Source organism: Sabethes cyaneus, chromosome 1 (genome assembly GCF_943734655.1).
Source record: "Sabethes cyaneus chromosome 1, idSabCyanKW18_F2, whole genome shotgun sequence".
Taxonomy (NCBI): Eukaryota; Metazoa; Arthropoda; class Insecta; order Diptera; family Culicidae; genus Sabethes; species Sabethes cyaneus.
The window spans coordinates 145,175,564-145,188,509 of NC_071353.1; the positions used below are offsets into that span (position 1 = coordinate 145,175,564).

The 12,946-nt window shown below is 41.7% G+C and overlaps 2 protein-coding genes across 2 annotated transcripts; both read right to left on the reverse strand.

Annotated features, from left to right (window-relative positions):
• Window positions 1-826: 826 nt before the first annotated feature.
• Window positions 827-2,901, reverse strand: LOC128746340 (O-acyltransferase like protein-like). The gene is made up of 3 exons (XM_053843391.1): window positions 2,679-2,901; window positions 2,281-2,617; window positions 827-2,222 (listed from the first exon to the last, which is right to left on the reverse strand). Exons 1-3 carry the CDS (start codon window positions 2,899-2,901, stop codon window positions 827-829), a joined length of 1,956 nt encoding a protein of 651 aa, XP_053699366.1.
• Window positions 2,902-3,051: 150 nt separating this feature from the next.
• LOC128746341 (nose resistant to fluoxetine protein 6-like) lies at window positions 3,052-11,813 on the reverse strand. Its single transcript, XM_053843392.1, has 4 exons — window positions 11,579-11,813; window positions 11,172-11,505; window positions 10,494-11,109; window positions 3,052-3,834 (listed from the first exon to the last, which is right to left on the reverse strand). The coding sequence occupies exons 1-4, from the start codon at window positions 11,811-11,813 to the stop codon at window positions 3,052-3,054; spliced, it is 1,968 nt and encodes a 655-aa protein (XP_053699367.1).
• Window positions 11,814-12,946: the final 1,133 nt, after the last annotated feature.

Here is a 12,946-nt window from a genome sequence, read left to right on the forward strand (position 1 = left end):
AAATGACACAAATAAACGAGATTGGAAAATCTTCAGGGCTGAAAAGAGGAGAAAACGAAGAAAAGAAATACGAAAAACGAAGCAGAGGAAATTTGGGACTCAGAAAAGGGGCGAAAAACGAGACGGGAAAGGAATAGGAATGGAGAAAAAGAAAACGTGCAAAAAAAGAAAAACGACACGGAAAAAGAGGGAATACGGAACAGAAAACGAGAGTAACCAAAAGGGAAAAGGAGTATAACGTGAGAGAAAAAAAACCGTGAAAGTAAATGAGAAAAAGCGGCCAAACGGGCTATAAAGGCAGTTGAAAGGCAAAAAAAGATGAAAATCGGTCTCCAAAAAAGTCGAAAAACGTTAGAAAATGACGGGACAGGAAAAGAGAAGAAACGGAGAAAAACGGAAGAAGAAAGACGAAAAACAGGATAGAGGCCATTAATGGTTCTGGAAAAAGGTCAAAACCGGGACCGAAAAACCAATAAAAACAAGAGAACCGAAGAAAAACAAGAGAGAGAGAGAGGGGGGGGGGGTTAGAAAGTGAGAGGAAAAACAAAGAAAGAGGTACAGTAAAGAAGAAAAAACTGTGCAAAAAATGGAAAAACAGGACTGGAAGCAGAAGTAGACCAGAAAAGAGGTAAAACATGTGAGACAATAAGACGAATCACGTCATTTTTAATTTTAAGTAAAGTTTCATATTTGATTCCCTGTCCATGTCCGTTTTGGAGTAAATTTTCAAATTCAGAGTATGTAGAATTAAATTCTGCATTTTTACTTATTTAATTTTTCCGACCGAACAAGAAAGTTCTGCTAACTCTAACCCATGAACATTATACTACACATGTGATTTGCTCTTTCCGAACAAAATCCGCTCCGCACCGAAAAACGGATACTCGAATGCCACACTCCAAACGGTAGCGGCCGCCATGCTGAGTCCCGTCAGGCCAAAAATGGTGTAGAACAGGTTCATCGTGCTGAAGTAGATCGTTGTCTTCAGCTGCATGGTAAAGGTGACGGCCTGCAGCCAAATGTGCAACAGATACATCGTGTAGGACAGTTTCGCCATCGGTTGCCAGCCTGTCCAGCCGAGGAATTCGTCCACCACTCCACCCTGCCGGTTTACGCAAACGAAAATGATCCACATAACGGCGAATGCCCACAAGCTACGGTGCAGTGATTCGTAGAAGGCATTTGCGACCAGAGGAACGGCCGTGTAATCGCCGGTGTACACTTGCTTCAGTGAATAGCCGGTTGCCACAATTATCGCGGCTGTGATGGTCCAGCCTAGAAGTTGAACCGTTTTGGATAGACGGACCACTCGGGATTGGGTGTTGTGTAAGATATAGCCGAAGAGGACTCCAAACAACCAAACCGACATACGAGCGTGGGTTGCGTGGTACGTTTTGCGAGCCATTAGTCCATCGCCGATTGGGGCTAATCGGTTTAAACGGTAGTCGTTAACCATAAACGTGGTGAAGACACAAGATATTGATAGTAAAGCTAGTAGTACGATGAATGGAACAAATCCTTTTCCATATTTCCACAGTGGAACAAGAATCAAAGGGGACAGGATGTACAGCTGCATGTCTACGGAGAGATACCAAGTATGCGCCAGGCACATGTTCTTCTGATGAACGTAGTTTTGAACGTAGAGCAGAGCGGACCACCAACTCTTGGAACAATTATCTGTATTTTCTGCCGTAATGCTCTTGTGTAGGAATCCTTCCCCGAAGTATTGCGTAAAAGCCACAGCGAAGAATATCGTAGCGGCGTAGGCCGGAGTAATGCGAACGATTCGATGAACCCACAACTTGAGCACGTTGAGTTTCCGGTTGCGGTCCAACTCACGTAGTACCTTGATTGTCACCAACACTCCACTCAGCATCAGAAATATGTCAACAGCTTTTCCTCCAAGCCGGTGAAAGAGTACCCCGAAGTAACTGTTGGCGTACTCCGTTTGCATGATACCGTTCGAGGCCGGAATACCGAGCGAAGTGTCATGAACGTGATTTACGATTATCCACAGCATCGACAGCGAGCGGATGCCGTTGATGCAATCTATTGTGTCCGTTTTCGTTTGATTCCGAGGAATGGTTCTGTAGATTTTAAGGAGATTGTTGTAAATAGAGCATCGTTTTACATAGCTCGGAGTAGTCTGGGATGAAAAATGGAAGCGTGCTTCTACGGCCGTTGCCAGAACGAGAAGTGCTCCATAACCCGAGAAAAGTATACTGAAAAAAAAACAAAACATTTAAGCTTCTATTCAGTTTAGTGTGGGAATCAACTCACATTGCCGCTATTGCCAAAGCTGAGTAGTGAGGTTCCTCGGGTCCGTAACAGAATTGCTCCAAGTTATTGACCAATCTCATGTTCTCGTGTCGAAGGAATTCTCCTGCCAGATCACTTACTAGTGCAGGTCTACAGGCAGCCGGCATGCACAGACCAAACCAAATCGGACCAAAAGCAAAATTCAACCCGCGTACGTCCACCATCAGGGTACAATGCTGCCCAGCCACGGTTCCATAGTAATGCCGATGAAGCACTCTTCGACATTGATCAAAATTTCCGAACTCGTACACATTTCCAAAGTGCACCCCAGCAGGGACTTTACCCCATGAATCGAAAACTGCAACGCCAAATCAACTGCATTGATGCTGTCATTCTCCTTAAATACCTTGCGTACTTACAATTTACGGCCCACGGTTCATCGTCAGAGTAGGCCTTTGAAAATAGTTCCAGCTGATATAAACATGACTGGTCTTGAACCGACGTAACCGGATCGGTGTGATTCCAAACCGAGGATTGGTTTCCAAGAAATGACAAAAAATCCGTGTGAATATTTTGCAACTGCAAAGCCTTAACAGAGCCCAAAAGGAAAAACGTAACTAAACAGAGAGCTAAACGATCCATGACCGCGAAATCAGCTAACTGACCGACGAAAGAAATCAAACTCATCAATAACGCTATTCAAGCTTAACGGAGCGACTTGATTTTGATAAGACCCTATCGGGCAGAGGTATTCGGATAAGATAATAAAAATGTCAACTGACTCCTAGTGCTTTATTGTTGTAATTTACCAACCCATTGCCAAATGTTTCGTTCTATAGCCAAGAATGGACGCTCGATAAATAGCGCCCAGACAAGGGCCGCTGCTCCGGTTATCGCGACTACTCCCACTGTCATATACTGCACGTTGACCGTGCTGAAGAAGAGCGGCTCCTGGACGATTCCTCCCAAGATGACCACCACGACCAGGTAATGGATCAAATACATACAATAGGACAAGCGAGCAATCGGTTGCCACAGGGCCCAACTTAGGAAGCTGTCCAGCACACTACCGTAACCGTTGACGCACATAAAGATAAGCCACATGTGGGTACCGACCCAGGCAACCCGATGCAGCGTCTCGTAGAACGCATCACCCGCTACGGACACCCCACGCGTCTTGTATATTTCGGTCGTAACGTACATAATGACCGCGGCCAGTGCCGTCATCAGAATGGACACCACCGTTAGCACTACCGGTGACCACTTGACCTGCTTTTCGCGCGTGCGGAACAGAAAATAGCCGAAAGCGATGCCGAAAAACCATACCGACATCCGGGCGTGCGTCGCGTAGTAGGTGGACCGCAAACGATGCTGTTCCCGTTCGGGGTCCATTTCCGGCGTCAGCCAGAAGTCGTTACCGCTGAAGGTTGCAAACACGCAGGCCATGGAAACCAGCATCAGGAAGGCTAGCCCCGGAACGAACTGCGGACCCAGTTTCCACAGGATGTACACCAGCAGCGGAGTGATGATGTACAGCTGCATGTCGATCGATAGGTACCAGGTGTGGGCAATGCACTGTGGATTTGGGGATAGAATGGTACGAAATGTAATTAAGTTTTTGGTTTTAAAATGGTTTCAACCCAGAGGGTCATTCATCATCCAAAAAATTTAGAAATACGAGAATCACGAGAGGCGTTAAGGTTTTAAGTGCTAATAACTCCGTCGGTTTTCGGCTAATAAATTTCGGCTAATAAATCGGTTTTCAATATTTTTTAGATGAAACCAATTGGAATCAACGAGGAAAATTTTCTAGTTTTTTTTTTAAAAAGTTTCAAGATTCGCAATAGCCAGTGGGCACCGGAGATATTCCGGGTTGTCAAGAGGTATGTCAAAAACTAATTTTTTTCATCGTCTGTATCTTTTTCTGTCATGAAAATTTAATAATATTCATATTTTATCTCAAAACTAGATCTCATTTTCAGTCGATTGGTGAAAAGAGAACGGAAATCCGTCAAGAAACGACTAAATTACGGTCATTTCTCTTTACCGGAATCTCTTTCTCCTTTCTCTCTCTCGCTCTCTAAAACACACACATTCAGTCTTACTATCACTCTCACTATCTGTCTATCTATCTTTTTCCCTATCTTTTTCTTTAACTTTTTTTTCTATCTTTTTCTCTCTTTTTCTCTATCTATCCTCCAATTGTGTATCTGTCTCTTCTTATTACGTCTTTTCTTTCTCCATTTCTTTCTTTTTGTTCCTTTTTCTCGTTTTTTTTCTTCTCTCTTTTTCCTTTCTTTTCTCTCATTTTTCTTTCTTTTCTCTCTCATTTCTTTAACTTTCTCTCTCTCTCTTTATTTGACCAACTCTTTGTGGCATCGTGATATTTATACCTTATTGAAAGGTCTGCCTGAAGTGTGTAAAGTACAGTCAGAAAAGGTAACGAAGTGCCACGGATCGGTTGGTAAAACAGTAGTGTCAGCACCCGGAAATACATTGGTAACTGGTAGTCCGGATTACCACATTTGGCGATCCTGCCTACATGGGCCAGGACAGGCTTGGCATACACTTTTCGCTTCGATTTTGCTCTTTTGATTACTGCTTCTCAGCCAAGCAAAATTTGAAAAAGTGATGTATGGGGTGTGTGTAGAATATGTTATAATCTACAATAATGCTGAAGGAAGCATTACTGTGCATTTTGTGTTTATGGCGCTATAAGGCTGCTACCCTCTTGGTAGCAAAAAGAGCGCTCTTTTTGCTACCAACGGCATTGCTACCATACAGCGCCGTAAATACTAAAGATAAAACTTCACTTTCTTCAGCAATATTATAGATAATTACTAGCTCTATAAATGCCCCTTACACCACTTTTTCAAATTCTGTTTGGCTGAGGAGCAGTAATCAAAAGAGCAAAATCAAAGCGAAAAGTGTATGCCAAGCCTGGGCCAGGATAGTGATACAGGTATATGGTTTTGTTTTATATTTTTTGTGAATGGCGTAAATGAAAGTGCTATAAAATTTGATGTGCTTGCGCTGACAGTAGGGATGGGAAATATCCATCGCGATGCATATCGATAATTATCGATAGTTTTTCTGCATCGTTATTATCGGTAACAACTAAACGGAAAATAATATGAACCAAATATATATTTTTACACTGAAATTATTTTGGGCGGAAAGGTGAACCTGAATAAGAGTTATTTACCCAGTTTCAAATATCAGCGCTGAAAGCACCATTAGATAAATTTACATGCATAAAATCAACCATTAATAATAATAATAAAAAATTAGTTTGCGCTGAGTTTAGCTCATAGCCAAACAAACAAAAATAACAAAAATTAGTTTGCGCAGAGTTTAGCTCATAGCCAAACAAGCAAAAACTATATTAAAAATTAGTTTGCGCAGAGTTTAGCTCATAGTCAAACAAGTAAAAATAATATTAAAAATTAGTTTGCTCAGAGTTTTGCTCATAGCCAAACAAACAAACAAAAATAATAAAAATAATTATTTTACGCAGAGATTAGCTCAAAGCCAGACAAACAAAAATTATAATAAAAGTAAATAGTTTAGGCAGAGTTTAGCTCATGGCTTATCATATCAAATAAAACAAAATTTATAAAAAGGGGGTATACAATATAAACTAAGAGTAACGTGAGAAAGTCCAACAAATAATATCAATTTTTGTTTTTAATGACCGGCTTACATATGGCAATGGAAGTGATGCGACCATAACGATAAAACATAATTACGTATTAATATTTTTTGGAACGATGGTTCTACAATTGATGAAGGGACGGTAGGGAAAGAAATGAAAATTTTTTTTGGTGAAGGTGAGGAAGAGCGGAAAGGAAGGGGGGGGGGTATTGGTAGCTATGCTTGACAAGTAGTCATTTTGACTCCTACCTTTTGTCCAATACTGGAAGGTGCATGAGTCGAACCAAGCTGTAATCTGAGATTACAACCGGATTCGAACCCACAACACCCGCCAGGGCATGTGGTTCGCTGGTACTTGTACCTTTGAACCATAGAGGCGCTGGACAAAAGGAGACCGCAAAATCCACTTCTCAAGGATAGCGACGCGTTCGGTTTCCTTCCTTTCCGCTCTTCCTCACCTTCACCAAAATAAATTTTCATTTCTTTCCCTACCGTCCCTTCATCAATTGTAGAACCATCGTTTCAAAAAATATTAATATATATGTATGACCGCATTTCAAGGTCAAGACTAAAAACTTGAGATTAGTCTATTACATAGAAACGGGGCCTTCCCTCGAAAACCCGCGCCGAGAAACGCGGCTAACACAAGCTGACAGACGAACAACGTCACGTGCAGTACCTTGCAAGTCGTTAGGGCCGGCATAGTGTCGTCGTCCTGAAAGTAAACAGTAGTTAGATTAAAAACTTCTCGCTCGGTGGTAATCTGCAATTGATGTAGGAAGCGGCACAATATGTGTCGATAACCCAACCGAACGCGTCGCTATCCTTGAGAAGTGGATTTTGCGGTCTCCTTTTGTCCAGCGCCTCTATGGTTCAAAGGTACAAGTACCAGCGAACCACATGCCCTGGCGGGTGTTGTGGGTTCGAATCCGGTTGTAATCTCAGATTACAGCTTGGTTCGACTCATGCACCTTCCAGTATTGGACAAAAGGTAGGAGTCAAAATGACTACTTGTCAAGCATAGCTACCACCAATACCCCCCCCCCCCCTTCCTTTCCGCTCTTCCTCACCTTCACCAAAAAAAATTTTCATTTCTTTCCCTACCGTCCCTTCATCGTTCAAAAAATATTAATATATATGTATGACCGCATTTCAAGGTCAAGACTAAAAACTTGAGATTAGTCTATAATTACGTATGTATTACGTTACGTTGTAGAATGTGACAAAGAAATAGCTTTGCAACTAGGTTTTGTTTTGTGAAAATCTCGCAAACGAGAATAAAAATGTCTGGTACTGACAGTAATTTATTTTTGTGCATCAAGCACCTCCTACTTTATAATGAAAACTTTAGCCGTGACAAGTTTTAATAAAAAAATTAAAAATTAAACTAACTATTGGATATTAGATCACAGAGAACAGACATTTGTGCTCATATAAAATTTTACGCAAATGGTGTGTAAACTTTTGAATGAGACACTAGCGACATCTCTCTTACGGTGCACCAGCCGCGCAACACCCGCGTTGCCAAATTTGATATATTTTCTTGTTAGTTACCACATATTCGAAATACTGGCAGCTCTAACGTGAGTTACCGTAGCAACGGCTGTTACGTTGCTCGACTTTGTTTATGTTATTTGTTGAGCTCGGTTAAAGATTGTTAAAAGAAGCCAGATAGCGTTTCAAATTTTTATTCTATTCTGATAACGTGAACGTGATAACGTTATAATTCTGATTTTCCGCATTGGATCGTACCATTCTTTCGTTAACACCGTCTAACGCCCCCGTAGCAGCATTTGCAGTAGCTATCTCTAAGCACCTTCCAGAAAACTTCCTGTATTGCTTCGTCGATGCCCGGTGGTGCAGCCTTTGGATTTGTTCATTGATATCTCGGAGCTGACAATCACGGCTTTATTCACGGCATTTTGTCGGTCTTCTGTACACCAATGACTCTAACTCAGGATTCGCAACCGCAATCACCCTTGGCGCAGACGAACGGGTATAGAATTTACCGGTCTAACAACCATTTTTAAATTCGACTCATTGACGAGAATCGTGTCCAAGCAATTCCGCTTCCTATATATACTACGCTCGTTTTCCGAAATTGCAGAAAGCTGTTTCTTCAGAGAAACAGTTTGTCGAAAGGGGTTAATTCATTATTCAATCATTCGGGAATCAACAATAGTGATAAATGTTGTTTACTTTTATTTCAGGTTTGATAGATTGAGTAAACAATATGTTAGTTGCTGTAGCAACGGTTAAATGCTTCATAGAAAATGTGCGAATGCTTTGATCAGCATTGACTTTCAGTGATGTGAGCGCCACACAACGGGAGCATTACCACATACTTTCAAAATGACGGCCGATCTTTTCACACCCGGCGAGATCGAGATGAATGTCTGTTCTCTGTGCTTGATGTGCCAAAACAAAACATATCATTACACTAAAAAAAAACAGTACGTCAAGTTTACGTGAAAACATAGGTAATTTTCATCCATCACACTTTTCATGTAACATTCGCGTGAATTGTTGGTAACTCGCATTCATACTAACCAGTTTACGTGCAATCCCGGTAAATTTTATCAATTTTCCCAATAACTAGTCCTTGAAGTTCACGTAAGTTGCTGTACAGAATATTACATGATTTTTCACGTGGATGCGACGTGTCGAATTTTTTGAGTGTAGAATAACATACTAGGCTAAGGCCGTGTGGGTAAGCCGTCTGCCCAAAATCGCAGTTTTGAAATCAGGCAGTCGGAAACCACGCTGCATCGCACCTCCTAGCTTAGCTACTCATTATAGCATTACCGGGTATGGCCGCGTGGAGGCGCTAGGTAAGGGCTTGAGATGGCAAGAGCTATATTGGTCACTTTCTTGTTTGACTTCCCCATTGTGTACCCCACTCACTTCTCACTTAAATTGATTATATGTTATTAATAACAATTTCATATAACTATGGCGACAACTGAACAAATACTGCAGTGAATTTGGAAGAATTGTTCAACTTTACGTAGAAATTCCAGGAGTTACTTGCCAAATATAATCTTCTTATAAAAACTATACAAAAGGTGATTTGAATGATATGCAGACCATAAAAATATATTCAGAATTGGCTGAGCACTTTTTCGTGTCACGGTCATCAATGCTTTTCTAGCATGCCACCCTATTAAAGTAAGACGTAGTCCTACATCAAAAATCAAAATGCGATATCGTCGCCAATCACCAGAAGAAGTGTGATTGTGGCCTGATGAAAGCCTTAGTGGTGGAACGGATAAAACTGATATATAACGCACGGTCTATTAGCAAATTTAAATTTATCTTCTTTTATTCTTGTCGAAATGTAAAGCAATGTTTCAGAACATTGTTTACAATGCAGTAAATTAAAAATTTGCGAGATAAACATTTGCAAAAGTTGAACCTGCATTCGTAGTCATACGAGAGCTCCGCATTCGTGCCCCTGGGTACAAACTTTCGTGCTTTTTTACGCTTTCTGAGTATACATCTTTTTTTGTATGGATATTGTCACTACGACCAGCATTTTCATCTATTGTGATATCATCCAGATGTTGTACCGCACTTCGTTATTTTTGCAGTATCGCTATAGAGTGAGCGAGCTGCTTATTACCCGTGCTCAAAGTGTCGGTGTTACCAACCCCCCCTTCACACATCTTTTTTCCTTCTACGCTTCGTCCTACTTTTCAACCAATCTAGCTCTAGAGCCAAGAAGTGCGGAGACAATTTATAATTTGTCCTTGGACAAGTAGCTTCATTCGCACCTCGAGCAAGTATCATTCTTATAACCAGCCCCGGCTACAGGCTTCATGGTCGGTAAAGCAGAGTTCAGCACAAAGTGAGGGTGTGTGTATATGTGTATGTGTTCCTTACTACTTTTGCATTACCTCGTTCCTAGAACCCAGGTAGTGAAACAAGTTATAATTTGCCCTTGAACAAGAGGCTTCATTCGCACCTCAAGCAAGAACCAATCTTCTAACTTGCCCTGGCAAGAGGCTTTCATTGTTAGTAAATGCAAAATGCAGTAGGAAGGATGTGGAGGGGCCTGAGAATAAACCCAATTTAAAATCACTTAACATCGAATGGCCTGATTCTACTAAGCTTCGAGCCCACGGACACTCGCTTGTCAGGGGTCAAGGCAGACCCGGTTGCATAACCTTAATATGTTATACTATAGATTGGTAGTATTTGAGAAAGTCAGTAGCGAAAAGCTTGACTTTCACAGTGCTCATGAAAAATTTGCCTTAGGGGGACAGATTAGTGGAGATTAGACAACAGAAATAGAAAATCATAATTTTCATTACGCTGATAAGAGTTGTCAAGGTTGCTGCACTCAGTTACGACTTTATTGCCTCATGGAAGCCAACTCTGAGTGTAATCTACTATCTTTCTAGACAGAGTGCCTTAACGCACAGATACGTAGATAAAACTTTTTTTCAGTTGTTCCATAGTTTGTTACGGAAATCTATAACGTTTCATTGTTTCAGATTCGCAAAAATGTTTTCAATCGATTGATGTGTATATCTTCAAAAACCACTTTCTAAACCAATATTAGATAGGACCATACTCACCAGCCGATCCGGATTGACGTAGTTCTGCACAAACAGCATTGCCGACCACCAGTGATCGTTGCAAGCGTCGACCGTCGGCTGCACCAGATGCCGATAAAGTGGACCTTCGCCGAAGTACTCGCCGAAAGCGATCCAGAAGTAGACCAACATTGCATAGGCGGGAAAGATTCGAACAATTCGATGCAGCCAAAGCTTCCACACGTTCAGCTTGCCGGCGTTGAGCGTCAGCTCTTTCATGATACCGTACGTGAGTAACATTGCACTTAGCACTAGGAACATGTCCGCACATAGGGCCGTCACACGATAGCTAATAATTCCGCCTGCATCGTCGAAGTACTCCCGTCTGGCGTTGTCGTCCGTAACCGGAATGGTGCTCAGAGCATGATGAACATGATGAACTATGATCTGCAACATTAGAAGCGAGCGAATTCCATATACGCAGTCCAAAGTGTCGGTTTTTTGTTCGGCTTTAGGCTCGGTTTTGAACAGCATGGCCAGGTTGCTGTACAGTGAAAGATCCTTCAGGAATTGTGGAATTGACAGCTTCAGCAGCATGCCAAGAACCTCAACTACCGTGAACATAACAATCGCCCCCGCAATACAACTCAATACGACACTGAAAAAATATAGATAGGCATTGGTTTACAATCAACTGATTTAGATAATGCCAGTTCGTACATAGCACTGATAGTGACTCCACCAAACTCCTCACCCAGCTCCTCCCGGTAGCAGAACTCCGCCTGGCTGTAATCGTCGACGGTATCTAACCCATACTGTTGCGCGAAATAATTCGTTAAACTTTTGACCAGCCGCGGTTCGCACGAATCAGGAACACAAATGCCCAACCAAAGTGGATTCAGGGGAAGTTTCATAGAATCGAAACCGAACTGCACAGTGCAGTGTTGGCCGTCGAACAATTTGGTGGCCAAATGGCGGCACCGCTCGAAATTACCCGGTGTGAAATAATTTCCCTGTAGTAATCCGGCCGGCATTTTGCCCCACAAATCGTAAACTGTAATGATTGATGTTGTTTTGTAGTTAAAAGAAGGCAACGTTTGTAAGCAAAACACCAATGCGGTACTCACCATTCAAGGCCCATGGTTGTTCTTCCTGCAGTGCAAGACCAAACAGTTGCAAATCATAAACGCAGTTCTGATCCTTCCAGTAGCTAATATCCACGGTGTGATTACTGGACCGAAAATCACCTAGAAAGGTTGCGAATTCTAACGGAATTCTTTCCAACCTTTCCACCACGGCGGAGGACTGGCTCCTTCCAACAACGCAGGCCAGCGCGAGCACAAGGCCGAAAATTAATCGCATGCTTTCGCAGTAAACTACCGAGATCGAATGGCCCTGAGGCAATAAGAGGATTGATTTCGGTGTTTCGGTCCGATTAGGCGGCGAGTGCGATTGTTGACTTTTTTTCTTCGTCTTGAGCGTACATTGTTCATACTGCTGGTTATTTTGGAACGATAAGATTTAGATCAATCGATAACATTTGCCCCCAGGCGACGGAGGTTATAAATTTTGCCGATATAAAGAGTGCGATAATAGGTACAGCTACGCTGTAATTGTTTTAAGGTGCATTTTTTTAAAGCGTAAATCACAAGCAATTCGAATCAATTGGTAGAACCATAATCTGTATTAAAACATGCAGACCAGCGGGGATTAATCACACCATTGACGTTGATGCCAGCGATATCCGAATATGTTGGTTAAGTAGGAATGCCCCATGAAAAAAAGTTTAGATTATAGGTCGGAATAATCCAAACTCATGAAAATTTTTTTTCATTTTTTAGTTTATTTTCAAATGTCTCGGAACTACGGCAGGATTGCAGGAGGCTTGAATGCGCCGCTGGATCTCCTTACTAGTGTTGATTTCCGAGGTCACCAGCGATTCCAAATCACAAACTCATCTACAACTTCTTGTAAGTCGCTGTCTCCTTTAAGCATCTTCCTTTCATGCATTCGATCTTCGACGCATATATTTTTCGTCCAATTGTATGAAATATGTATTAAAATTAGCTGGCAATTTACTTCCTCCGTCCGACATTCCCGCACCCAAGAAAAACTCAAGTCAAAAAAATATGCTTGTTTTGAACTTTAAATTCCCGCTACTTTTTGAGCAGAAGGTAAATTTCCTTTTGTTCCTACATATTAGTATCATGTAATCGACAAAGGTCACTGTAAGCTGGCAATTAGACAACCATCAGCGTTAATGAATTTATATTTAAAAAAATGGCGTAGCAACGGTCCAAAGATGCTCCCTTGTGGTATTCCAGATAGGATAGTGTATTTGTAAAGTTCAATATTGAACAGGTAGAACAGGTCCATAACGCCTTAATCGGACATAATAGAATGAAATGATCATCAATATAAATGGTGTCTACTTGCACGCCAACTTCTTTCCATCACATTTACATTTATTCAGTCGTCTTCTTAAGAATATTTAT

Excerpts from the sequence above, each read along its gene's own strand:
- LOC128746340 (XM_053843391.1), bottom strand. The coding sequence starts at position 2,901 with ATGGATCGTTTAGCTCTCTGTTTAGTTACGTTTTTCCTTTTGGGCTCT. Across the intron at positions 2,618-2,678 it reads TGAACCGTGGGCCGTAAATT|TTTTCGATTCATGGGGTAAA; the intron begins GTAAGTACGCAA and ends TTGGCGTTGCAG. Across the intron at positions 2,223-2,280 it reads GCTTTGGCAATAGCGGCAAT|TATACTTTTCTCGGGTTATG; the intron begins GTGAGTTGATTC and ends TTTTTTTTTCAG.
- LOC128746341 (XM_053843392.1), bottom strand. The coding sequence starts at position 11,813 with ATGCGATTAATTTTCGGCCTTGTGCTCGCGCTGGCCTGCGTTGTTGGA. Across the intron at positions 11,506-11,578 it reads ACAACCATGGGCCTTGAATG|TTTACGATTTGTGGGGCAAA; the intron begins GTGAGTACCGCA and ends CAATCATTACAG. Across the intron at positions 3,835-10,493 it reads ACGTCAATCCGGATCGGCTG|TGCATTGCCCACACCTGGTA; the intron begins GTGAGTATGGTC and ends CCAAATCCACAG.